The following is a 25,260-nucleotide window of genomic DNA, read 5'->3' as shown; positions in this document are numbered from 1 at the left end:
CCAACCCTGAATATCTGGAGCTCAGTCAGAGCCCTTCTAGGCCAGGGGCAGCTGGCGGTGCCTGTTGCCCAGGCAGGTATGATGGGGATGAGGGTAGACAGGTTGTACTGGTGCTTTTCAGGGAGCCGTTTGTGTCACCTTGCTGGCCCCTTGGCACTGCTGTTGGCCCTCGGCGTGTGCTGTGGGGCCGTTCCCACGGCTGCTCCGAGCAGGTTTATAAGTGAGATGTGTAGGGCGGCGTGGGTGGGGAGGGGAAGAAGGTTATCCGGAGGCTGCTGCCAGACACATCCCGGCTCTCTGAAGTTATCAGCACCTCACTGTCATTGAGGCAAGGGCAATGCTCAGAGCAGCCCCTCTCCTTGCCCCTGGTGCCCACCCTTTGCTGGCAGGGGATGAGTGTCATGGAGGGGAAGCTGTAGCTGTCAAGGATGGGGCGCACTCCCAGAGAATCAGGTGTCTCACACATGTGGTCGATGTCGGAGAAGTTCACCAGAGCCTGGGTGGAGTCATAGGAGCTTTTCTCCATGTCATCAGCCCTGCAGGACTGAGGGAAGCTGCCCTTGTCCTGCCCCTTCTGCCTCAGCAGGCGGAAGTCATCTCTGAAGTGGGGGTTGAAGAGCAGGTAGAGCAAGGGGTTGAGGCAGGCAGGCAGGGGCAGGACCACAAGGAAGACGGATTTGATGACCTCTGGGGTGATAAGGAAGAGATTGAGGGTAGAGGAGAAGGTGAGGAAGGCCACTGGGCAGTAGAGGAGGCAGTTGGTGAAGATCAGCCAGGCCACATGCTTGACCATGGCGCAGTCCCAGACAGCGCTGAACTCCCCTTTCAGCAGGTTGCAGTAGAGGCGGATGTAGGTGCCGGTGATGGTCAGGAAGCAGAGCATGTTTGTCATCACCAAGGCCACGGTGAAGCCCAGGGTGGTGGGTTTCCCCTCTGGGATGGGGTATGGGAGGCAGAGAGGGGAGGCTCCATATTCCCCAATGGAGAAGAGAGGCAGAACGGCAGCCACAGAGGACAACAACAGGCAGCAACCGGCGGCAGCCTTGACCTTGCCTAGGGACGGGGACTTCCCATATCCCCGCACGCAGGAGGCTGAGAGGCTGCACTGCACAGCAGCCAGGGTCAGCAGGAAGATGGCAGCCTGGGAGGCCAGCACGGACAGGAACCCTGTCACCCTGCAGCCCGCACCCGACTCCCATCTGGCGCCGTAGCGGGCAAAGCGGCCGTAGGTGAGGGTGTCCACGAGGGCCAGCATGCTGCAGGAGATGCCTGTCAACATGTTGGCCCCAGCGATGGAGCCCACGAGGAACTTCACCGGGGAGAGGTAGCTGGGGGAAGCAAAGACAGCCAGGATGACCAGCCCGTTGCAGAGCACCGAGACCAGAACGATGACCCAGACTCCCAGGCGGATGATCCAGCTCTCAAACAGGTGATCACAGGGCTTGAAGGGACCTGGAAGACAAACCCCAAAGTTACACCCAGCAGGCACTGCTTCTCTCCAGTGGTGCTGCTCAGAGTGGTGGCCAAGTCCCAGCCCTGTCCTGGCCCCACCAGCCACATGAGTGCCTTGGGCTGGCAAGGAAAAGATGAGATTGTCCCCCCTCTTCTGCAGCTGCCTCTTGGCTCTGCCCTGTGCTCCTGCCCCAACACTGGAGTGCCTCTGGCATCCTCTCAGATCTTGTCTAGGGTGGGAAAAAGGTGCAGGGAGAGGTCAAAATGAAATGTAAGGAACAACAAACTGATCAGTGCTCCTAAAATGTAAGAAGGTCGTGACTCCAGATCGACCAACACTCCTGGTGTCAGCCTGACATTTGGGCCCCTCTGACATTACCTGCTCCTCCTCGTGTTCCCCTGGGAGCTGGTGGTGTGGAGATCTGCCAGGATGCTGCATCCTGCTCTGGCACTGCCAGCCTCTCTCTGTACACTCAAGACCTTGGCTAAGTGGTGTCTGTTTTGCATGAATGGGGATGAGCACCAGGAGGTGAAGTGTCTGGGCATGAGGGAGAGAGGGAGGGAGATGGTGTGGCAGGGAAGGGACAGAGGGGTCTGGGCTGGCAGAACATGGAAGGATGTCAGGAGAAAGAAAGAACAGAAGTGGATGGAAGGGGGAGTGAGTAAGGGAAGGTCATGGAGGTGTAAAAAGGGGACTGGTCTGGAAGCCAAAGGAAAAAGAAGAAAGTGGGAAAGGGGGCAATGGCATAAAATTGCCTCTGGGAGGGATTAGGATGTTTCAGTGAGTGGCTCAGAAAAAATAAAACCAGGGTGGTAGAAGTTTTAGATGGTAGAGAGCAAAAAAATTAGAGGCAATGGAGAAATCTTTCTCATCTCAAAGGAGGTGAAACTCAGAGTGCCAGGCAGCAGGACATGCCCTCAGCTGAAATCTTGTTCCTTTTGCAACAAACTCAGTGGAACAGCTGGTAAAAAGTCTGTCCCTGCCAGTGTCCCACAGCAGACTGGCTGGAACCAGACCTCTCCAGCCTCCAGGTGTGCTTGTGCAGGACCCCACTGAGCTATGAACAGGGACAAAATCAAAGGCAACTTCCTCGAGCCCCAACCAGCATGTGCAGTCCTGTGCCTCCCTGCTCTCCCTTCCTCAGGAAACAGAGCAAAGTATCCCTGCAGTTTGCAGTGCCATAGGTATGATCAGGACTCCAAGGACAAGGCTCTGCCCAGCAATATTCCAGGCTGGCTGAGGCAAAGCCAAGTGTAAGTCATGCAGGGAAAGAGGAGAGCCAGGTCTGAGTGCAGCAGGTCGGTGGATGGAGGAGCTGGTGGTACCTGGGGTTCCTGGTCAGGCTTATCCTGACCTGGGCCTCCCCTCCTAGGAGGGCAGCTGCATCCAACAGGGAAAAGGACACTCCTCACCTGTCCCCCATTTGGCCTCCAGCCCATCAGGCTTCTGATCTGAAAGGTCGTGGGGATTGAGAGAAGCTCAAAAGATCCCAACTCTGTTCAAAGGGTTTCCCTGGCTGCTCACCCGGGCTTGGTGTGCACTGGATAGTGGGGTGCAGCTTCGACTCCTCAAGGTCCAGCTGAAGATCATCTGCATCCAGGTCATCTGGGGAGGAAAGAACAAGAACTGCTGCTCAGATAAGAACAAGCAGAGCCATCAGAGCTACCTGGGCCAGGAGCTTTTCCTGCTGCCTGTCCTCCACACAGACCTTCCCAGCCAGTTCAAAGTAGCTGCTGGTGTACACTTTGTCCCCTGCAGTCACTGCTGTAGAGGGAGAAGATCTTGTAAACGTTGGTGGGTTGCAGTGTAGCCAACCCCTCTGTTTTTAGGTTACTCCCAACATTTGAAGTGTGAGAGCCCCAGATCCCAGAGCTGTGTGACTGCGGTTCCCTCCTCCAGCACTCTTTATTAAAGTAACGAAATCCTCCAGCCTGTGTGGTTACAGAACACAAAGCCTTCAAATGCAGCTTCTCCATGGGAGCTTTCTGGGCAGGCCTTGTCCAATATTTGTTCACCAACAGGGATTTTGGGACTTTGTTCAGAGGGAACCATCAGCCTCTTCTTGCTGCACGAATTTTTTGTCAGCAGCAACCACCACCAAAGAGTTCCTCAGCAAAGAGACAAGGGAACACAACATTTATAGCTTTATTTTATGCCCTGTAAAACCTTGGGACTGTGGCACCCTGTTTTGAATTGTGGACGTTCCCAGGATTTGCTGAGGGATTTGCAGACTGGTTGCCTGTGGCTGCAGATTCTGCAGCCATGGGGTTTGTGCAGCCAGGCTGCAGAGCCCAGCCCTGCACCGGCATCTCTGTCATGCTGGCAGCTGCACCCCGAGCCAGGCTGGGGCTTGCTGAGGGTCAGGCAGAGAGCCCCTGGCTGACGAAGAAGCTGCTGGAAGGGAATGGGGCCGAGCCCTCAGCTGTGTGCTCAGTGTAGGCCGTCACCAAGGTGAATGGCATCCTCTCAGCCTAATCCACGACATGCTTTGTTCCTTGTTCCTGTTCCCAAAGCCCTGCTGGCTGACAGCACTGGGACACGCTGAGGACAGCTGCTGTCCTGCTGCCCCGTTCCCAGCTGGGGCACCGGCACAGCCTCCAGCTCCCAGTGGAGATCTTGGGAGGGTTTTCTGCCAGCAGGAGGAAAGGGAAAGGATGTGGTTTTGTTCTTGCTACAGCCTGGTAGCCAGAGAGCTGGATCTGTGGCTGTGGGATGAACTCTGTCTTGGATGAATGGACTGATGCTGGAGCCCAGGTGTGCACCTGGCAGCTTAGACTGTGGCCAGGAAGGCAAATTTCCACAGCACTGAAGATAAGGCTGACCTGAGTGGGATTTATGTGTCTAATCTGTTTAGAAGTGGTGCCTCTCAAGAGCTATGCTCCCTGCCTGTGTTCGAAAATGTGACTGGGATTATTTGATTAAAGGATGATGACAAATAACGTGCTATCTTTAGTGCCTCCTGACAAGCTTCATGGCTTTCTCAGCTTCAGGGAGCTTTGGAAAAAAAGGTCATTTTTAAAATCTGTCTGTGTAAGAATTGAAATATTACTGCTGCTTTGGAGCCTGGCAAGGAAACCCTCCCAGTGGGATGGAAAAATATTTCATCCTTGTATTTTATAGTCTTATAAATCTCCAGTGTCTTTTCCAGCCACAGTGCGGAGGCTGTGATGTGCAGTCACGATACCCAAATAAAACAGACACAGCCTTGCTCTTTCTGTGCTCTGCTGAGACCCAGCCCTTGGGAAAGTGTAACCTGTGCCATCCATTTTCTCCTCAAAGCCTGGTTTTAAGCCCAGGTTAAACATTTTCCTGAAGTGAAGGATGATCTTTTGTTTTGCCTGGACTACTGAGCCTGCTGGGAATTACAAAGCAATCCTTAGTCAGCACAGTGGGATTCAAAGTGAAAAATGCACCTCTCTCTGCTAGAAACCAGTCCCTCTCCAGCCTGGAAACTGTGGAGAAAGGAAAATGGCTGTTATGTCCCAGCAAGGCAGGCTGCATTGATTTTGAAGAAGCTGTTATTTATTTGAATTTTGCTGAGGTGCCTTCACTTTCTGAGGTCTTACGGGAAAAATCCTCTTTGCCAGTAGTGTCCTTTCCATAAGAAAGGGGCTGCCTGTACCAAAAGTCAAGTGAGAGGAAGAGGAGCAGAATTGCTGGGGAAGGGGTAGAACAGAAAACACTGGGCTGAATGCCTTTCCCCTTAGTGCTCTCTGCTCGTTCCCTGCTCAGTCCTGTCTGTCTCAGCCAGGGCAGCCCCGGGGGTTGCAGGGACTTGCCCTCTCCTCGGTGTGAGGGTGGCTGCAAGAGGCCTGGGCAGATCCTCTTTGGGGTCTGGAGTAGCTTTTTGAAAGACAGAAGTAGAAGTGGATCTCTAAGGACCCTGCAGGGTTTGCAGGTGGTTGCAGAAGTTCCTTAGTAACTTCACAAGCTGCTGGAGGTGCTGGCTGGGGGAGCAGTGTCCCACTGCCTGGGATATCCACACACATGTGCTCCCTTCTCCCTTCCCACAGCTTTGTTCCATCATTGCAAACACATTTTGCAGTGAATTCATCCTCTTCTGTCGTCAAACCAGAGGCCCCAAGGGGAGCTGCTGGGATGGTGAGGGAAGTGCCCCAGGGCACTTTTCCTGCCCTCCTCTGCAGCACTGTTGGGAGCTGCTGGGGGCTGTTCTGGTGGCAGGTCCCTGAGCCATCTTTGGGTTCCTGGTCAGCCACAGGGGCAGACTTGGGACAGGGGGTGTCTGCTAAACACTGCCAGTTGTAATCCAAAGAGGCTGAGATAATTGAGAGAAGACAAGGCCCCAGGATTTAGAGACCCTTCCAGTGTCTAAAGGGGTGCCAAGAGAGCTGGAGAGAAGCCGTGGCTGCCCCTGGATCCCTGGAAGTGCTTAAGGCCAGGCTGGATGGGGCTTGGAGCCACCTGGGACAGTGGAAGGTGTCCCTGCCATGGCAGGGAGGCCACGAGAAGAGCTTCAAGGTATTTCCCAAACCCAAACCATTGTAGAATTCAATGATATCCCAAACATATCAGTGATATCCCAAGTGCTGGAAGTGAGACCTTAAATATCCATTTTGGCAAGGTGACAGAATGATGAGATGTGCCCTGATCACTCTAGTTTGGCCCCAGGTGGCTGTTACTCAGTTGAGAATGGACATACTCGGGTGTTTTGGGGGGGTTCCCAGGCAGCCAGGGCCCTGGGGGCATGGGGAGGAGCTGATCTGGTCCTGGGGGCTGTGGCACTGTGTGTTCTGGGTCTGCAGCCAGTGCTCCCTCAGGTGCTGGCTGTGGGAGCAGGAGAGGCTGGAGGAGCCAGGGCCAGGCAGGGCAGGGCTGGGCACTGGGAGCCATTCCCCATCCCTTTGTGGCTGCCTGGGACAAGCTGCCTTTCACTGCCCAGCCTGAGGTTCTGGGGACTCCTTTGGGAGGGACTGGAAGCAGTGCACAAGGCTGAGAGGACAGAGCTGTCTGGAAGTGTTCCCTGTCCCTCTCACAAGTTCTCCCACAGTGTCCAAGTGCCCTGACAAGCCTGGCTGGACCTGCTGAGACACAGCCCCAAGGTATTTTCTCTTCAGCAGACCACTTTCCCTCTTGCATGAAAGGAATGTTTGGGAGCTTTTTTCCTCTCTAATGAGAAAGTGTTACAAGGTTCATATAACCCAGCTAAATACCATCAGTGGTCATCAGAAAGGAAGCACAGGGAACAGAAATAAAGCCATGATTAATTAAGTAAAACAGCAATATCACAAACTCCATATCATCAAGAGCAGACCCTGCTGTTGGAGGTCTGGAGAATCATCTGCAAAAGCTGCACATCATAAGGAATGATGTTCCTATGCATTTCACATTTGTACCTCTGTACTTTGATGTTTCAAAACAGATCCAATGCTATAACATCTGAAAACAGGAGCCTTTACGAGCTGCAAATAATCTCATTTGGTCTTAGAATCAGTCAGCATTCCCCTCGTGGTGCTGGGACTGGCCTGGAGGCCTGGGACCCTGGGGTAGGTTTTGGTCTGCTGGCAGGGCCAGGTGAGAGCATCCTTTGGGACATCAAAGACTTTGGTACCGAGCAAAAGCAGGTCTGTGGCCCCTTGTCACAAACTAGATCTTTCCACAAATGCCATAATTTGCTGGGCAAACCCCACAACTATCTGCACTAGGACTGCTACAGTATGGGCTGCATTAATGATGGAAAGAGTGACCTGGCTCAGGATGAAATCCTGCAGCAATGACTGTAACATGACTCCTCTGTACTGTCTGGCCAGTGTTACCACCAAGTCTACCATGCTTCCTGGAGTCATATCACGCCAGTAGGAATCACATTTGCTACCCTCTGGCTGGACTCTTTGCATGTCTAAAGGTCATATTTAGGCTGTGAAGGATCAGTGCAGGAGCACAGGGCTTGGGGGTCACTTCTGGCTGTGTCACAAAGTGTCTTGGTCATCCTGCCCATAACAGAGAGTCCAGCAGCTCTGGACTTGAATCTGCCTCCAGATGCAGTCCTGCCTGCTCAGGCTGGGGGAGGACAGCAGGGCCCCTGGCTGGGCTGGATGCTCAGTGCTCCTGGGAGCAGGTGGGTCAGGGCTCTCCAGGGGCACAGCCCTCTCTCCATCTCCCATGTGGATTTGCCTACAGGATGTCTCAGGCCTCGGAAGTGCACTGTATTTACACAAATGTATAAATAGAAGCAGCATCCAGGCTGTGTTCTGAAATGTTGTTTGCACTCTCCAGCAGTTACAGAGGAAGCAAAGGGGCTCATGTTTTTCTTTGTGTTATTCTGAGACTCTCTTGCAGGGGGATCACAGCAGCCTGGTGCTGGGGCTGCTGCTGTGCTGTGGGGCTGGGAGTGCAGTGGTGCCTTGCACTCTCTGCTGGCTCCTGGAACTGGCCTCATGCAGTCTGTGCAGAGCTGCACTTTGGAGCACAGAATAAATTGTCTCTTGAACAGAAAATGCCACTTGATCATGGAGATTCGTCTTCCCTGCCTTGGCCAGTCCCTGTGCTGTGTTCCTCAAACGTGTCCTCTTGTCACACCTAACCCTGACCTTTGCTGTAACACCCAGGGTGTGCACGAAAGTAGCACACACAGAGCTCTCTCTGCCTCCAGTCAGTGGGATATTCCAGGTTTTGAGTTCATTCTCTTACTCAGATTAATCCCAGGGTCCTTTCTCTAGATGATGTAAGAACAAACAGTGATGTCCTGCCAAAGGCTCCACATTGCCCAGAAGTCTAATGACCAAGCCCAGTTGTCCCAGGTAGCCTCAGCCACCTTCCAGTGCCTTGAGCAGTGTCCCTCCATAGCCAGCAAGACCAAACTGACAAATATGCCCAAGGTGTGGGGGCTGTCTTTGGTTCCATTGTGAAGGTTTGGATGTGCCAGATCTACTCTTTCTCCCAGACAGGGTCACCAAATGGAGCCTGTTCAAAGCAATGGGCCACTGTGTTGAAGAAGGCTCAGCCTGCCCTCCCTGAGGCAGGTGTCACCTGTGACAGTGGCACCACTCCTGCAGATGCAGGACTGCACCCCAGCTCACAGCCCTGCCCAGGGGCCGATCACCATGCAGGCTGTTTACTCACAGTGGTTGTCAGTGTGACCTGGGAACAATTCCAAGGTCCTCTTGTGTGGATCCTCCTCCTCAGGGGCCATGTCTTCTGCCTCCCACTGGCTGGACACCCTGAAGATGCCGCTGCAGCTCCCGTAGGCACAGCACTGGTAGGCGTAGGGCACCTCCAGGACTCTGCACAGAGGAAAGCAGAACTTTAAGGTGTGTCCCCTCCATGGCCTGACTCTCCATTGCTTTGCACTTTTTGCTTAGTTCCTTCATTTCAAAGATGAAACTCATCTGTACAGAGTCACAAAATATTCTGGGCTGGAAGGGATCCACAAGGGTCTTCATGTCCAGCTCTGAAGTGAATGGGCCCTACAGGGATCACATCCACACTGTTGGTGCTATTAGCACTGTGCCCTAAGCAGCTGAGCTAACCTCAGAGTCAAAAAATATGGAACACTTCACGAATTTCTGTGCAGGAGCCATGCTGACCTTCTCTGTATCGTTCCAGTTTTGGTACCTGTGCTGCAGACATGACAAAATCTGGTCTGTGTGGTGATGGTCACAGTGGAGAGGGATTTTTCTTTGGTGAAGGCTCCATGTAGGACAGGCTGTGGACCCAGGGCAGCCCATGGTGTCTCTGCACCACTTTTGGTGCTTAAGACACTGTCAGTCAATACAATATTGTCAAACACCAGGTCTGGAAACTACTCTTAAGTTCCCAGATAGTTCCTTGTCCTGGTTCCAGCCAGAACAGGGTTAATTTTTGCAGTAGGTGTGAGGGAGCATGACCAGGACCCAGAGGTTATTCTGTACCATGTTACTCATTGCTGGGGGATAGGGGGAAAGGAGAAAATGTGGTGGGGGAGCCATCTGGTATTTGTTTGTTGTTGGGGGCTTTCCATGCAAATAACTTTCTTTTCTTATACTTTTTGTTATTAATATTGTTGATGTTACTGTTTGTGTCTTATCTCATTGCTGTTTCCAGTAAATTGTTCTTATCTCAACCCATCATCTTGGCCTTTTGTGCCTCCAGTTGGGGAGGAGTGAGTGGTGCATGGTATTAGCAGGAATACTAAATTGGAGAATACCAGTCCTAAACCACCACATTCATAAAAACCCTTCTGCTGTTATCCTCAGAATAAACTAGCCTCTGTCTCCAATATGCAATGTACAGTCTTCGATTTCTACCCCAAGGCCATATTTTCCCAGGCATCCTTTCCTTCCTTCAAGGGGAGAATCTTCCCTAGAGCAAGGCTCCCCTTGCTTGTTGAGGGCACCTTCAAACTCCAGTTCCAGGAGTTTCAGCTCAGGCAGGGAATTCTCAGGTCTCCCAAGTGAAGCAAGTTATTTAAATATGTCTGAAAGTTGATTTACAGTATATTTAAATATGTACTTGAAAGTTGAATTGTTAGTTGCTAATTACAACATGTGTTGCAAGGTTAATTCAACAGCAGCTGAGCATCATCTGGATGCAATACCAGGCTGTCTGTCAGCAGCTGCATTTTTGGCTTTGCTAGAAGTCAGGGAGACTGCTGATGAATGCAAAGGAACCCCAGGTTTTCCAGACAATTAAGGTCCTCTGACAAGATCAGTAAATATGGTAAAACTCTATATTCTAAAAATATGCTTTTGTTTTATGTTCCCAAACATTTCTGGCCGAGCCCCGGGAGGGTCTGGAAACTCTGTATACAAGCTTGTTTCCTGTTATAAGCTCCAAATTAGATCCTATTATTGAAAGGTGGTAGGGAGGTGCAGATCCTCCCAGCAAGGCTAAGAACTGCTCCCAGATGACTCTTCCAGATATATGCCCCAAGAGTAAGGCTGCTTAATGACAGTGCCCGAAATTTGGGGAATGTTAATGGGTCCGTTGCCTGGCATGGTTCACTGAAGCACTGCTGCAGGCTCAGCTTCTCTGGTACAAACACAAACCAGCTCAAGAGATGTGAATGGAACTAATTTAGAGGAGAAACACTCTGGAAGTGCTGAGCTTGACTCACCCTGCACAAGGGACTGCCTGTTGGAGCAGGACCAGAGGAGCCCACGGAGCTGCTCAGAGGGCTGGAGCCCCTCTGGGAGAGCTGGGGGTGTTCACCTGGAGAAGAGGATTCTCCAGGGAAAGCTCAGAGCTCCTTGCAGGGCCTGAAGGAGCTTGGCACTTGTGAGGGTGCAGCTTGAGTCCTGTGTCCAGTTCTGGACACCTCAATTCAAGGAAGACATTGAGGGGCTGGAGTCAGGAAAGGGAAATGGAGCTAGGGAAGGGTCTGGAGAGTAAATCATATGGAGAGTGGCTGAGGGGCTCAGCCTGGAGAAAAGGAAGATCTCCCCCATCAGCAGGGACCTTATCACTCCTTACAACTGATGATGGTAACAAGGTGGGGCTTGATCTCTTCTCTGGGCACTAAGTGGCAGGGAGAGAGAAAATGGCCTCAAACTACACCAGGAGAGACTCACGTTGGAATCAGGAGGAATTCCTTCAAGGAAGGGCTTGTTAGACTTTGGAAGGGGCTGACCAGGGAGGTGGTGGAGTCCCCACCCTGGGAAGTGTTCAGGGAACAACTGGATGTAGCACTGAGTGCTCTGGGCTGGTGACAAGGTGGGGACTCGTCTCAGGTTGGACTCGATGACCTCAGAGTTTTTTCCAATATTAATGATTCTCTGGTTCTATGCTTCTGTGAAGAAAGCTGGAGAGGACCTTTGGACAAGGGTCTGGAAGGACAGGACAAGGAATCCTCATTTCCTACTAGGAAGGGCAGTGTTTGATGGGATATTGGGAAAAAATTCTTCACTGTGAGGGGGGCGAGGCCCTGGCACAGGGTGCCCAGAGCAGCTGTGGCTGCCCCTGGAAGTGTCCAAGGCCAGGCTGAATGGGGCTTGGAGCAACCTGGGATGGCAGAAGGTGTCCCTGCCCATGGCAGGGGGTGGAATGAGATGAGCTTTAATGTTTCTGTCCAACCCACACCATTCTATTGTTGTATGATTTTGGGTGTAAAAAACCCAAAAGCTTCTGGAACCCCCTGCCATTTGGGAACCAGTCATGCAGCATTTCCTAGATATGAGTTTAAAAAGTCAGAAAGAGAGAGCCCTGCAGGCACCACTGCTGAGGCAGCCTGAAGGGAGAGCTCCACACTTCCCCTCAGGCCTGAGCTTTGAGCCCTGTGTTGGTGCAGTGATCTGTGACCCCAGCCCTGTGTGGAAACTGAAGAAGCTCCAGCTTTGGGAACCCATCCTGGATGAGTGGGAGCATCAGCTCATGCATTCCTGGCTTGAAGGGAACTCCCTGGGACACCCAAGCAAGAGATGACTTCATCTGGAAGGAATTTGTGTTCCCTAGACCATGGGTGTCTAAGCCCTAAGGCAGGTGCCACACTGAGACCCAGGAGCCAAGAAGGGTCAGAAAAGTCTGAGCCTGCAGCACAGCACTCTGCTCTGAGCCTTTTGCAGCCTCTTCTTCATCAGTTTGACTCCTTCAGGCTCCTCATTAATCCATAACAGACAAGACATGGCCACACAAGCAGAGTTTATGGAAGAAAACCTGGATGTCATTAGGTAGGACTGCTTCTGGGAATGTTTTCCATTGAGAGGAGCCCTGAGCTGGGCCTGCTCCACGTTTTCCACTTGTGTGTGTGTGTTTGGGGTGGGGGTGGTGGCCTGGGAGCTCATCACTGCTCTCCCGTGGAACATATTAAAGATGAGATGTGCTAGCAGGAGATGGATCTTCCTCAACCCATGGGCCTGGAAACGTTGACAAAGCACAAGATGGGCCAGGACAGCAGGAGGCTGAGTGCTGTGAGCAAATACAGCCTGTGCTGAACACCAGAAGTGAAGTGTTCAACTTCACTTGAAGTGAAGAGTGAAAGAGCCAACATTCCAAGTACCTCATTTTGGGGAAGTTCTCCTTGGTGAAGGGCTCAGAGAGAGCTGGGTTGCCTTGGAGCTTCAGATGGGTCAGTCCAGCCAGACCATCCAGGGGCAGCGTGACCAGCTGGTTGTCAGTCAAGTCCCTGGTGAGGGGAAAGCAGAGAGGGAGACCAGGGTCAGGGCTCGGCTGCCGGTGGGATCTCAGCCAAGCCGAGGGCACTGCCTCAGTTGCTCCCTTGATGTGATGCTGAAATGGGCTGGGTGCTGCACTGGGGCCAGGAACCCCTGGAGGTAAACACTGCAGTCAGTCCCTGGGAAGGTGAGGGGCTGGGGTTGGTGGCCATGCTGAAAGCTCTGGGTGGATCTCCCTCGCTGTGCACGTCTGTGCCCCACACATCTCTTCCTCCACTGTATTCAGGGATGACTGCAGATCCCAGCCCATGAAACACCCAAGAGTCTTAGAGAGGGGGCTGAGAACTGGGGGCCCTCCAGAGCCAGCACGGATGGTCTGCAGTGACTCTTGCAGAAACAGCCCATCCTGCTGATCTTCCTTAAAGGCATCTAAGGCAGCTATGGAAGCATCAGCAAATGGAGGTTTAAGTGTTCAGGATGAGAGCATCTTGAAGATGGGCCCTCCTGCACTTCATCATCCCTTTATTAATAGGAAACCTTGGGATTTGTTGTGTCCACATCAGTGCTGAGATATGCACCTCAACCCATCAGTCATTCAGCATCTAAATCCTAGGTGTTCTGGTAGCCCAGGGAATCAGTCTGAGGTCCTCAGATACCTCCCATCCCTGGCCCACTGTGAAGGAAATATCCCTGCAACTTACAGCTTGGTGAGGGAGTGCAGGGTCACAAAGGCTTCTGGGTGAATAAACTGGATGTAATTCCAGCTCAGGTCTCTGCAAGGCAAGGACACAGCAGTAAGAAGAGAGCAGAGCAAGGCAGTGAAGCTGCTGGCACTGGCCTAGCCAAGGGCCCTGGTGGGAGCACATGTGGGATCTGTAGCCCCTTGGTCAGCAGCAATTTCTGTCCCATTGTATCTCCCCCGAGACAAGTCTGGGTCTGTATATGGATGGTTTCCAACAGAGGGCACAAGAGTTTGCCTTGCAGGAGCTCCTCTGCTGAAATCAATGGGAAAGGATCAATGGAAAATGTTCTTTTCTGGCTTAATTTCTGTAAATTTGGGAATTTTTTTGCCAACATGCCAAACAGGTCACGCCTTAGTGCCAGAGCATCCCCAGTGCAGTTAAGTGCTGGGTGCAGCACAGGAAGGTAGGGCCAGGGTTCTGGGGAATGTGATTCTAGAATGTCTCCTGCCATGCACAGGTGCTTTGGAGTCACTGAGTCTCCTCAATCAGCTCTGCCTCTATCCAAGTGAGACAGCTCCACTCCTCTGTAAGCAGTGTAGAGGAAACCAGCAAACTGGGAAAAATTTCTTGCCCTAAGGCTGACTGCAGGACAGCCTTCATCTCTTAGTCTCTAAGGGAGCAAAGATACCTGCTCAGGTGTGTGTGACACTGGGTAGGATGAATCCTCTCCCAGGGGCCAGAACGTACCCAAAGCTGCCAGAGCTTTCTCACCTGTGTGTGTGACTGGGCTGGGGCAGCATGCTCACGGTTCCTGGGTGTCTGCAGTGCCACCTGCCACACCTCAGGTGTGTCTGTGACACTCAGGGGATCCCAGGAACGCTGGGCTATTAAATGGCACTCGCATTGCTGCACCATGGGAACAGATTTGATGGGTTTTAGTTCACTTCCTAACAGAACAGCAAATACAGACTCTCAGGGCTCTTCCCAGATGTCACAGAGCCACAGTGCCCTTCAGAGCTGTGCCAGCTCTCCAAGGTGCCAGGCACTTGGGAGGTGACTCTGTGTGTGCACTTGTGGAACACGAACTTCTGAGTGGTGGGGAGGAGCTTTCAAACCAAATGGGATGCTTTGCATGTTCCAGGAGTGCCTACAGCCTGTGTAGGACAGGGGTGCTGGAGCTCAGGTGCACTCAGGTACTGCCCTGGTTCCTCCTGGCACTCAGGAGGCCTGTCTGTGATGTGGGCTCTGCCCTGGCAGAGCTGCTGCGTGTGGGGTGTGGGCATGAGGGGGCAGGTAAGGAGGGGGGTCTGCAGGAGAAGCCAAAAGGATGGTTTGTGCTCTCCTCTTTCCTAAGACAGAATGGAAGAGGGACTCAGCAGAGACAGAGGCAGGCTGGGGCTTCCCCCATCCTCTCTGGGTTCACAGTCCCCCTCCCAGCATGACCCAGCTGGTCCCTGGCAGACAATACTTGCATGGAGCGCAGGGCCATCAGCTGCACAAAGGTGTCTGCTCGAATCTCCTGGATCTTATTGTGCTGGAGACCCCTGGAAAAACAGAAACTGGTTTGAGAAAAGAGCTGAAGGCAGTTGTGGAGATCTTTGTCCCAGGGCAGCACTGTCACCATGGAAGTTGCTGTGCTTGGGAGACCTACTCTTATTTCAAGAGTTAAACAGGATGAGCAGCAAAACGTGTCAAAGCCATTCTCTCCCGCAGGCTCTGCTCCAGGGCTCATCCTCTGCTTTTGATGCCATCACGACTGAGTAAAGAACTGTTGATGTGCAGTGGCCAAAGATACCCTGTTGACCCCAAACCCACACTAGTTTCCCACTTTGCTCCTCCCTAAGCCTCCAAACTGCTTTTTCCAGAGGACAAGCTGAGAGCTTGGAGCCAGTGATCATCAACCAGCTCTGTGTGACCCTTCAGGAAGGACCATGTGGTGCTGCCCTTTGCCTTGGTGAGGATGAAGGTTTGAGGGCTGAAGGTATCTCAGTATTTAATGAAGAAATATCTTGATGTCTTGTAGAACCCACTGTCCACATCTGCACATGAAGTGGCTCAGCCCTCCACATCCCCCTTTCCAGCTCCTTCATCCCCTGGGGAAGGGGGAAAAAGTAGGGTGAGAGTTCACAGACTCTGCTGACTGACCTACACACTCCCCACATCCTCAAGAGACATCCTGGATGCTCCAGCCATGCACCTTGTGGGAAAGGTTCAGTTCCTCAGGGCTGTTTTCCCTAGTGTGAGCCTATCCTGAACTCCCAGACCTGCAGAAGCAGCATCCCCCTCCCTATGACCTTCTGCAAGGTGACACAGCCACTGCCTGCTGCTCCACCTACAGCACATCCCTGGGCATTTCTCAGGTGCTTAACCTGCCTTTGGACTCAGAAATAATCTTGACTCATCTCACACAAGGACCCTCATGTGCTGGCTCTACTGTCTCAGCTGGGATTTGGCCACGTGCTGCTGTTCCAAAGGTGGGCACTTGAGCTGCCCCCGTGGTGCCCCAGGCTGGCATGGCCCCTGCCTCCAGCCAAGATTTCACCTGGGAGCCACTGGAAGATGTGGACACAGATTTGGGGGTCACTGACTGGAAGAGGTGGAGTTTGGGCAGAAGGGATATTGCAGCAAGATTGAGAAAAATAATTTAGGGGTGTTTAGCTGTGAGGGACCAGCTGTGTGGTGCAGGGGAAGGTCTGGACACCAGCAGTTACAGCAGAGCAAGGGCACAGCTGAGCTGTTTGTGTGCCAGGCTGTACCACCGGGCACCACCAGACTTGCTTCAAACCACCAGGTTTGATGCTTGGTGGGGGTGGGGCTTACAGGGTAAAAACTTTGGGGTTAAGGGACCAAACACTCATTTTGGTCCCTTAATTAAAAAAATAATATTAATTTAATATTAATATTTTTATAGGTACATAGGTATAATCTATTTGACTTCAGTAGCCAGAAACTGGCATTTAATGTGATTCTATATTAATGTTAAGTCTGAATTTGGTATATTATAAAATTGTGCAAGAAGAAACTCAGGCAGAATGTGTGAAATCACAGGTTTGAAATTTTGGACATTTATCTTTTTTTGGTGTACTTTCTATTTTTTTCAAATGTTTTCCTGGGGGTACTCTCACAGCTGCCATAAAAAGCAGCAGGGGCTGTGTACTCTCGTTTCCATGTAGTTTCACAGTGTTCTAAGGTCCAGTTTGCTGAGGCTGGATGAGCTGGTCTGACTATCCAGGCTGAGGTGCTACAGAGAGCAGGGACAACCTCTCCTGTGGAGTTTTTTAATGGGGATGCTGCTCCCATACATCTGTTCTTCCAGGTAGCAGGATTATGTGAAAAATCATGGAGTCTACTTTAACTGGTTTTTTTTAACAGTTTTTCTTAAAAAGGCCAAGAACTTGGGTTCTGTTTGAAGTGTAGGGCCACATTTTGAGCTGAATATGAATAACTTTGTCTCAGAGCAGCAGCAGTGCCTCCTGGGGCCTGGAGAGGACCCAGTTCCAGAGCTGCAGCTGAGGAAAGCATCCCCCTTCTCTCAGGAGGGGCTGGCCCTGGGCAGGGGGGATAAGAGCTGCTTTGTGCCCATGGCATGGGGCCCCTCCTTGAAGCAGAAGACATTTATGGTGGATATAAACCCCATTCTTGATTAGCTCCTAGTGGGACTGGAGTTAGTGAAGTGAATTCAGTTCTGTCACATCCTACTTCTGTTTGAAGTGTCTGTGACCTCTGACAGGACCTGACTGAATTAAGCTCCTGTGCACAGGGGATAGATTTTTATTCTGTATGTGCACAGGGCCAGAGAGTGGAGCTCTGGTCCATTTGCACTCCAAACACTGAGTTCCAACGCCCAACTTCCCCAATGCTTAGGGAGCTCTGTGTGTGGGAACCACCCCTCTCCTCGAAGCAGCCTTTTCCCCCAGAGCACAGCACAAACAAGGACATCTCCATACTCACAGCTCCTCCAGCTGCTGGCACCGGTGGAAACTGGGCAGCTCTTCAATTTGGTTGTGTGACAGCTCTCTGCAGGGAAAGGACAGCACAGGAATGTTGGGACACCAAAAGCCAGTGCCCCTGAGCCCTCCCTTGCAAGGCAGGTACTGCTGGAGAGCGAGGTGACCTCACCTCATCCTGCACAGCCCCACTTTTGGTAACCCCAGTGAGTGGGATCTCCACGCTGCAGCTGCTGCTGGCTCTGGGTGTCTCTGTGCAAGGTGAGGGTTGCCCCATGATTTCCCCACTTGCTCATCCCCAGCCCAGCTCCCTGCAGCCCAGCCCTGGGCTGATGGAGCTGCTCGTTCAGCTGGGGTGGGCTTGTCCTGCCCAGCCTCAAGTCAGCTGGGAAACCCTCCTGTGCCACTTCTGCCATGCCCAGCCCTGCCTTCCATGGGCACAGCGCAGAGATATTGCGGCCAGAGCTTGCACAAGCTGCAGATGTGCCTGCAGAGCTTGGGGAGGATTTGACCAGCTCCCTCCTGGCACAGCAACCCCACTGCCCATTGCCTGCTCCCCATTCAGCCCTTCCTGGCTTTCTCCCAAGGTCAGGGAAGGGGTTGTGGCATTGGCAAGGATTTGGCTATTCAGCCCTTCCTGGCTTTCTCCCAAGGTCAGGAAAGGGGTTGGCAAGGATTTGGCCCAGGGCATTACAGACTTTGGAAATCTCTGCTCCTTGTTCTTTCAAGTGCTGTCACTCAAAAGCAGTTTGCAGCAAACTCCTTTTGCCACTGGTTCATGGCTCAGTGTCCTGTCAGCATCTAGAGTGGCTTGATAGTCAGAGGAAAACCCACCCTGGCACAGCTTAATGAGAATTTATTGAAGCTGAAACAGGCTGGGTAAAGAGCAATGTTTAAACCCAGCTCTTTCCCCCACCAGCAGAGACTGGATTTGTGGTTGTTCAAGGGAAATTTACCCCAGGGTAAAGTTTTGTATGTGGTTTCTCGGCCGACTTTCCAAACTCGGTTTCCATATTTCTGCCAATACATTGCTCCTAAAATATTTCAATTTTTTTTTTTTTTTTTTTTTTTTTTTTTTTTTTTTTTTTTTTTTTTTTTTTGCCAACCTACTCACCACCAGTTTTCCATGGTGGAGAGGAGGAGGGAGGGAAAAGCAAGAAACAGGTTTGTGCTTGGCTCTGGAGGCTGTCATGCAGGATGGAGAAAAAACCTTAGCATCAGTCACTTTTCCCTGGTCCCTGTGTCAATGCATTGGGCTTGGCAGGGCTGGAGCTTAGCTAACAGTGATGGGGGAGAACCAGCCCCAGGAGTTATTTCTGGCTCCTCCAGAGTGAGGGTAACCAGGTGCAGCCCAGAATTTACAAACAGAGCAGCCTCAGTCTCTCATGCTCTGTTGGGAACGTACCAGGATGAAGGTGCTGATGGCACCAAGGGACTTCAGCTCTGCTCAGGGGAGTTTCACCTATTTCTGCTTGAGGAGAAATACAAATCTTCCAGAGTCCAAGGAGCATTTGGACTACTCTTTCAGGCCCAGGGTGGGATTGTTGGGGTGCTCTGTGCAGTGCCAGGAGCTGGACTCAATGATCCTTGTGGGTCCCTTCCACCTCAGGGTGTACCACGGTTACACAAAATCTGTGCCCTGAGCAGGAGCTCTGGATGAAAACAGCAGGATGATGCCAGGTTGATGCCAAAGGCTGCCCTGCCTGTGTGGGGCATCCCAGGATGGCTGTGACCCTCTGCCCCTTCAGTGGCTCTACAGTCCCTGTGTCCTTGCAGAGAATCCACACCTGGAAATGCAGCTTTACTTGTGTCATCTATGGTCAGGTGTGTCACAGCCATAGCTCCTGTGGCTGCCCAGAGACAGGCAGAGAGCAACCTCTGGCTCTGTGGGGACAGGACCCAAGGCATTTCAAAGGCAAGAGAGATGGAAACATGCACAAACATTGGCCCTCACGCTCTCTCTCCAAACCCTGAAAGCAATGCAATAAGTGTCAGGAACGTTCACTAGGGAAGAGGAAGAAGGGACAAGGAACAAGGTGGTGTGTCCCAATGAAACTCTCCCACATGGTGGTGGGGGGTAGGCACAAAGAACAGGCTCTGCTGTGAGGGCTTGCAGTCTGATAACTGCAAACATAAACAGAGGTCTGGGACCCAACAGCCTGGGCCAGCCCAAAGGCTGCACTTCTGTAGCAAGTCATCCATTGAATTGGTCCAGATGTCTAAAGATGAGAGATCTTCCCTACAGGGACATCTGGAACCAAAAGCCTGTAATCTCCTAAGTTACAAATTGTCTTCTTTTATTTTTATGTTTTACTCTTGTTTCCAATTTCTGTGATCAAGAATTCACTCCTGTTGCTTTCCTGGAACAAACTTGTTTTCTTTTTCAGCTTGCTTGTATAAAGACTGATGAGAGGCAAGCCTGTTGTTGCCCTAAGGCTGCAAACTTGTATAAATCTGGCTCATGACTCATTTCCTGAGGATGTCTTTGAGAGCAAACATAGTTGGGGATCTCAGGAATCAGGGGTGTGATTGCTGAGATGATGCAGAACCTTTCTGGGATGTTGATTTCATCATGTACCAAGCTAAAGGAGAAAGCAGGACCCCCCAGCATCATTCAGTGCCTGGCTAAACAGGCAAAGCCAAAGAAACAGAGACCAAGCAAAACCCTGACCTGGCTGTGCTGCCCCATGTGAGGAAATGTGGCCTTGTGGCCTCACAGGTCCCCATCAGGTCAGACCTGATCCCTCCTGGGATATGAACAGGATCCTCCCTCCAGATGATGGCACTTGCTGCAGCTCCAACTGCAATAAGCCAAGGCTGGGGCAGAGGATGAAGGTGATTTCCCCCTTGTTTTTGGGCTGAGAGCTTCAGCCCAGCTGGGAGCTGTGAAGTGCTGCGGCCATTCTTACCCATCTCCTTTTGTACTCTCTCTACTCCCCTTGCATGGGAGGGGACAGGTCCTGCTGGTGCAGAGCAAGGAGATGTGCCTGACTGCAGCCCTGGGACCAGAGCAGCACACTGGGATGGAGCAGCAAGTTGAAGAACAAGCAAGAGCCCAAAGTAGGGATTAAGAACATGCTGATTTCTGCATGGAAAAGATGATGGGAACAGGAACCACAGGACGGTCTTCCACAGCTGGTCCTTTCCCTGAGCTAGACAAAAGGAAAGCCCAGTTCCTGAGGGCATTTTGTAAGGACCAGGCAGGACAGAGACACGGGTTACTCACAGGACTCGGAGGCTGGGCAGCTGCTGGCACATCCTTCTGGGGAGGAAATGGATTCCTGCTCGGGTCAAGGTCCTAGAGGGATGGAGGAGAGACAAGAAATGGTGTTGCTGACAGCCAGCACCCAGACTCTGTGACCCAGAAGCCCAGCTGCCAGTCCCAGATAGTGGCAGGAGAGACAATATCAGTAGGACAATAAAATACATGGAGAGGATAAAATCCTGCCTGGCAGTTTTGCAAAGAGGCACTGCTGCTGGACCCAGCCAAGGTGAATGTGAAGAGTTCTGGGCCACTGCTGAGTACTGAATTAACAGCTGTCCTTGGCCACCTTGGGGCAGGTGGCAGTGGCCTCTGTAGCATGCTCTGCCATCCCTGTTCCCACTGCCCAGGCTGGACAGGCCTGGAGCCAGGACTGCCTCAGAAGCTGTGTCTGAGGGATGGATGGTGTGTCCCTGTGTCCCCAGGACACAGCAGGGCCAGCCCCCACTGTGGCCTGGGGTGCTCCCAGTCTGGGCTCAGCGTGGGGACGGTGTCCAAGAGAGGAGAACTGTGTGTAGCCAGGGGCAATGTGTCCTCCCAGGCCCTGGGGCATGGGGAGGGGACAAGAGCAGCTGCAGGAGCCCCAGCCTGGGTGGCAGATGTTTCCTGAAATGCACCACGGTGCTGGTTCCACTAGGGGCAGAGACACTGGGGTGCAGCAGAAGCACTGCACTCAGAGGTTCATTCCTTCACAGGTGCAGGAGGGAAGGAAGGAAAAAACAAATAAACAACAAACAAAAGACTGGAGCACACTCAAGAGTACCGAGAGAGCCACTCACAGGGAGGAAAGCTGCGTTCAGGAGCCACAGGGGTGAAACGAAGCAGAAGGGTGAGTGACCAGGGAGAGGCAGAGCTGAATACTGCACAGCACTGGGAAAGTTGTCCTCACTGAAACAGCCTGGACCGCCTTGGAGGAGGAAGAGCACAGCTAGCAGGGTTAAAGGGAGAGAGGTGCCACTCACAAAACTTCTAGGCTGGTGGTGCCTTTAAGGTCCGGGAATTCCCTGATGTCCGTGGCTCCATTGAGTGACCTGCAGAGAAACGAGGGTGAAGTGAGGTGGGCAGAGCACCTGGAGGCACGTGCAGCTGCTCAGGGGTCCAGACCCATCAACCACGGTGGCAAATCTGCTTCCTCACCCCCAGATGTGATCAAGGCCCAGCCCCAGCGTGTCCCTGTGGCTGGAGCAGATGCTGTGCAGACACAGCGAGATGGAGCTGGGCACTTCCATGCAAGGAGACTTGGCAAGCTCAACGCCTCTCCCAGCCACTGACATTCTTGGCACGATCTCTACCCAAATTAAATAAAAAAACCCCAAACAATTACCATGGGGAATGTAAGCAGGGCATCCCACCCAAGCCTCCCTGGGTCTATGCATTTGGATCTAAAGAATGCAGAGCTATTTGAATGATTTATTTTATGTGCCTGGGTGAGGCTTATAAATAGAGATTTATGAGGTTGCCTCTGCCTCAGTATTTTTAATGCTGTGCCACAACAGGTTGGCTGAAATGCCAGCGTGGGGCAGCTGCTGTGGTTCAGGTGGTGCCCAGCCTGTGCTGGTGGCCCTGGAGCAGGCCCAGGGCCAAACATGTGAAGGAAGCAGTGCCACTGCTGGCTGCCCAGTAATATGACTTGTGCCATGGTGCTGGGACGTGTTCCTCCACTTCTCCATCTTGTGGAGGAAGACAGATACCTTCAGTGTCCTTCTGTTTGAGCAATTATGCAACAGCAGAAAAAGCTGTGGCACTTGTGCGTGGCACTTTGCTGCTCCTGGCACAGCTGTGGAGACCCTGGAAAGCCTCAGTGCCTGTCAGCTGTGTGGGGAGGAGGAATCAGTGGCTGTCTCCAAAACACCCTTTTCAAAATTATCCTTCCTCAGAAGAAAACATCTGCAGTATCTACTCCTTGGAGCAGCCTTTGGGGTTGGACAAGAGAGTGGCTTCATGGTCCTCTGTTGGCACAGAGGCTCTTGGAAGAAGGGAGGGAAGAGGCCACAAAGGTGCCCAGTATGCAGGGCTTGCAGCTTGGGTGTTACCTCTCTGGGGACGTGCTTGGTGAACTTACAGAGTGTGGAGTTTTGGCAGGTACTGGAAAGCAGACTGTCCAACAAACTGGATGGGATTGTCATAAAAATGGCTGCAATGGGAAAGAGGAACAGGTCAGAGTCTGCTGCACACAAAGAGAAGATGCTGTTACAGCTCAAGAGCCTCAGAGCTACAGCAGCAAGCCATGCAGGAGGTGCTGCTGTGCTGTCAGGAATTCTTGTTCCCAGATAAACACAGGCTCTCCCACTGTCCTGTTTGGGCTGGATATTGCTACAACTGAGGTGTCCTGCTGCTCTGAGTGGGCCATTTGGGATCCTGCTGAACCAGATGGGCTGGAAAGGTGTAAAACCCTTCTTCAGTCCTTGAGAAACACCTTGCACTGGAGGACATCTCCTGTGGTCTCACACACAGCACCAGCACCTTTCCCACTTGTCACAGTCAGTGAAGTGAGCTCTTCTGAGACCCAGTGAGACATGGGAGGAGTTCAGTCACCTCCTACAAGAAGCACTTCCCCCCCACTAACTGTGAAAGACTTTAGATGGGCAGATGCAATGCAGAGATGAACGTTCTGGATGTATGGGCCCCACCATCACTCAGTGGATGCTGCCCAAGCAGATGGGGAGGAGGCTGGTTGTGCTGGCTGGAGCACTGAATGGTTTCACCCAGTGTCACCATGCCTTTCCAGATATTGATATTTCTATAATTTAAGTCCAGTTTGGACAAGCAGAGCTTTTGTCACTTGACATGGTTTTCAATAGCTGTGTTGTTCAGAGAAGTATCCAAAAATCCCTAACTGTGCCTGGGTCAGAGCAGAAACGACCTGACAGCTGGGTGTGTTTATCTGCAGAGCTTTGTGTCCCAGGTCTGGGCACACACAGGGATCTGGAATCCCAGCTCTGACACGTGTGGCTGCTGCTGTAGCTGGCCAGCAGCTTTTTTGAGCACAAGGAATAAACATCAGCAGATGTCAGCCAGGGCTTAGGTGGTTTCCATGCAGACCACCTGTGTTTTGTTCCTTCCTTGCTATCAGCCTGTGCTGCAGGGAAAGGAGAACCCACAGCAGCTCTGAGAAGGAGCCCAGAAGCAGCAATTTCAGCCTGCTTTGGCACATGGATAGCAAATATCAGATTGTTGTCATTGACCACTGTCAGAAATCCCAACTAAAGACAGCAGGAAATGCCCCTTTCTGGCAATATAAAGCTGTAGGAAACATTACTTAATTTTCTTACATTGTTTGGAGGAGGGGATTCCCAACGAATGCGTTCTCCGGAATAGCTTTGATGTTGTTGTTGTGAAAACCACTGTTGGGAGAAACAAATATCTTGATATTAATTAAATTAACCTTCTTTTTTCTCAACACTTTTAAAGCCAGAGAGCCTTCAAAATATTAATCAAATAGGAGATATAGGCTCCTTCCCAGGTGGTGCAGCATCATCCCAGCAGGTGAAAAAGCTCTGTGGTTTGGCAGGACAAAATCTGCAAAATCTGCTGCATTTACTCTGTGGGTGCTCCTTATGTGACTCCACCAACCCCACCGAGGGTACAAGGACTTCAGGTTTAACACTTTACAGGTCAGAAAACAGAAGCAAGCCAAAACAAGATTTTCTACCCACCAGGAACTACAATTTTTGTGGATGGTTTCCATAACAGCCCCACAGCTGCCAACCAGAGTGTGCCAGGAATTATCAGCCCACGTGACTTTAAAGGATTTGTAGCTCTAGCTGGGATATTTTTTGTTAACCATGAGAACCAACTGACAGAATCAGAGGACACAGTCTCAAGCTATGTCAAGGGAAATATAGGCTGCATATTAGGAAATAGATTTTTTACTAAAAGGATGATAAAGTATTGGAATGGCTGCCCAGGGAGGTGGTGGAGTCACCATCCCTGGGTGTGTTTAACAAAGCCTGGATGTGGCACTGGGTGCCAGGGTTCAGTTGAGGGGTTGGGGCTGGGTTGGACTCTATGATCTTGAAGGTCTCTTCCAACCTGGTCATTCTGTGAATTCTTTGAAAATTTCTATCAGCAAACTTTTTTTGGCAGAAGAGAGCTCTGTGGCCACAGTCTGACCTCCTGTACAGCAAAGGTTCCTGTGTCCAGGACTAGGACCAAGCTCTGGGTAATGCCCAAGTTGTTTATCCCAGAGGAGTCTGAGCAGGTGATTAGTTGATGATTGTTTGGAATTTGCCTCTTCTTCAGTGAAGGCATTTCAAAAGCCATCTCAAAGGGAATTAAGGATCTTATCCTCATTTTGAAGGTGAGGATGATGATGATATTGGGCTGAACATGAGAAATCTCACGAGAATTCTTCCAGTAAAGAAAAAAGTAGTGCCAGATTTTTACTCCAAGGCTCCCAGAAACACGAGAGCAGCTGCTTTTGTCCCACCCCAGCCTGGCCCCACTGACACAGGAACTGTGGGTCCACATCAACTCACCCCACCCTGGGGCTTCTACCTTTGGGTGATAAGTGGAATGGTTTCTTATTTTTGGTGTCTCCCAGGCTGACCAGTTAGAGGAAGGTGAGCTATCCACTGAAATGGTCATAAACTGGTAATTCCCTATTATAAATTTATCCTAAAGGAGATAAAACAGTTTCTTTGCATTAGAGGATGTGGCACAGTGCCTGCAGAAACTGTGGCCTCATAATAACAAGGTTAAGTCCAGGTTGTGGTCCCAAGCTGGGGAATGGACATCAGAAACAGCCAGAGAACAGATGGAATTTGAGCTCCTGAGATGCCACAGGAGAGTGAGGAGCAGTAGGAGGAACCTGCTCCGAGGCTGGCAGAGACTCCCACTCCCCTCCGAGGTGTGGAGGCTGGTGGGAGAT

At 51.7% G+C, this 25,260-nt stretch overlaps 1 protein-coding gene and 1 non-coding gene across 2 annotated transcripts in view; both read right to left on the bottom strand.

The window, feature by feature from the left end:
• Positions 1 to 214: 214 nt before the first annotated feature.
• LGR6 (leucine rich repeat containing G protein-coupled receptor 6) overlaps positions 215 to 25,260 on the bottom strand; it is a 147,441-nt gene continuing 122,395 nt past the window's right edge. The window contains exons 8-18 of the mRNA XM_041422531.1: positions 23,663 to 23,734; positions 22,453 to 22,524; positions 21,353 to 21,421; positions 20,355 to 20,426; positions 17,133 to 17,198; positions 14,654 to 14,725; positions 13,200 to 13,271; positions 12,384 to 12,509; positions 8,534 to 8,694; positions 2,978 to 3,058; positions 215 to 1,452 (exon numbers count right to left, since the gene is read on the bottom strand). Of these exons, the coding sequence (XP_041278465.1) occupies positions 215 to 1,452; positions 2,978 to 3,058; positions 8,534 to 8,694; positions 12,384 to 12,509; positions 13,200 to 13,271; positions 14,654 to 14,725; positions 17,133 to 17,198; positions 20,355 to 20,426; positions 21,353 to 21,421; positions 22,453 to 22,524; positions 23,663 to 23,734 (2,101 nt within the window). The remainder of the gene's footprint in view (positions 1,453 to 2,977; positions 3,059 to 8,533; positions 8,695 to 12,383; positions 12,510 to 13,199; positions 13,272 to 14,653; positions 14,726 to 17,132; positions 17,199 to 20,354; positions 20,427 to 21,352; positions 21,422 to 22,452; positions 22,525 to 23,662; positions 23,735 to 25,260) is intronic.
• Positions 8,951 to 9,043, bottom strand: LOC121345678. The gene has a single exon (XR_005953985.1). It is a non-coding gene; the product is annotated as a U6 spliceosomal RNA (small nuclear RNA).

Source organism: Onychostruthus taczanowskii, unplaced genomic scaffold, assembly GCF_017590055.1.
Source record: "Onychostruthus taczanowskii isolate IOZ18803 unplaced genomic scaffold, ASM1759005v1 scaffold74, whole genome shotgun sequence".
Lineage (NCBI taxonomy): Eukaryota > Metazoa > Chordata > Aves > Passeriformes > Passeridae > Onychostruthus > Onychostruthus taczanowskii.
Note: the sequence above shows the minus strand (reverse complement) of the source record. Positions and strands in the feature narration are given on the sequence as shown.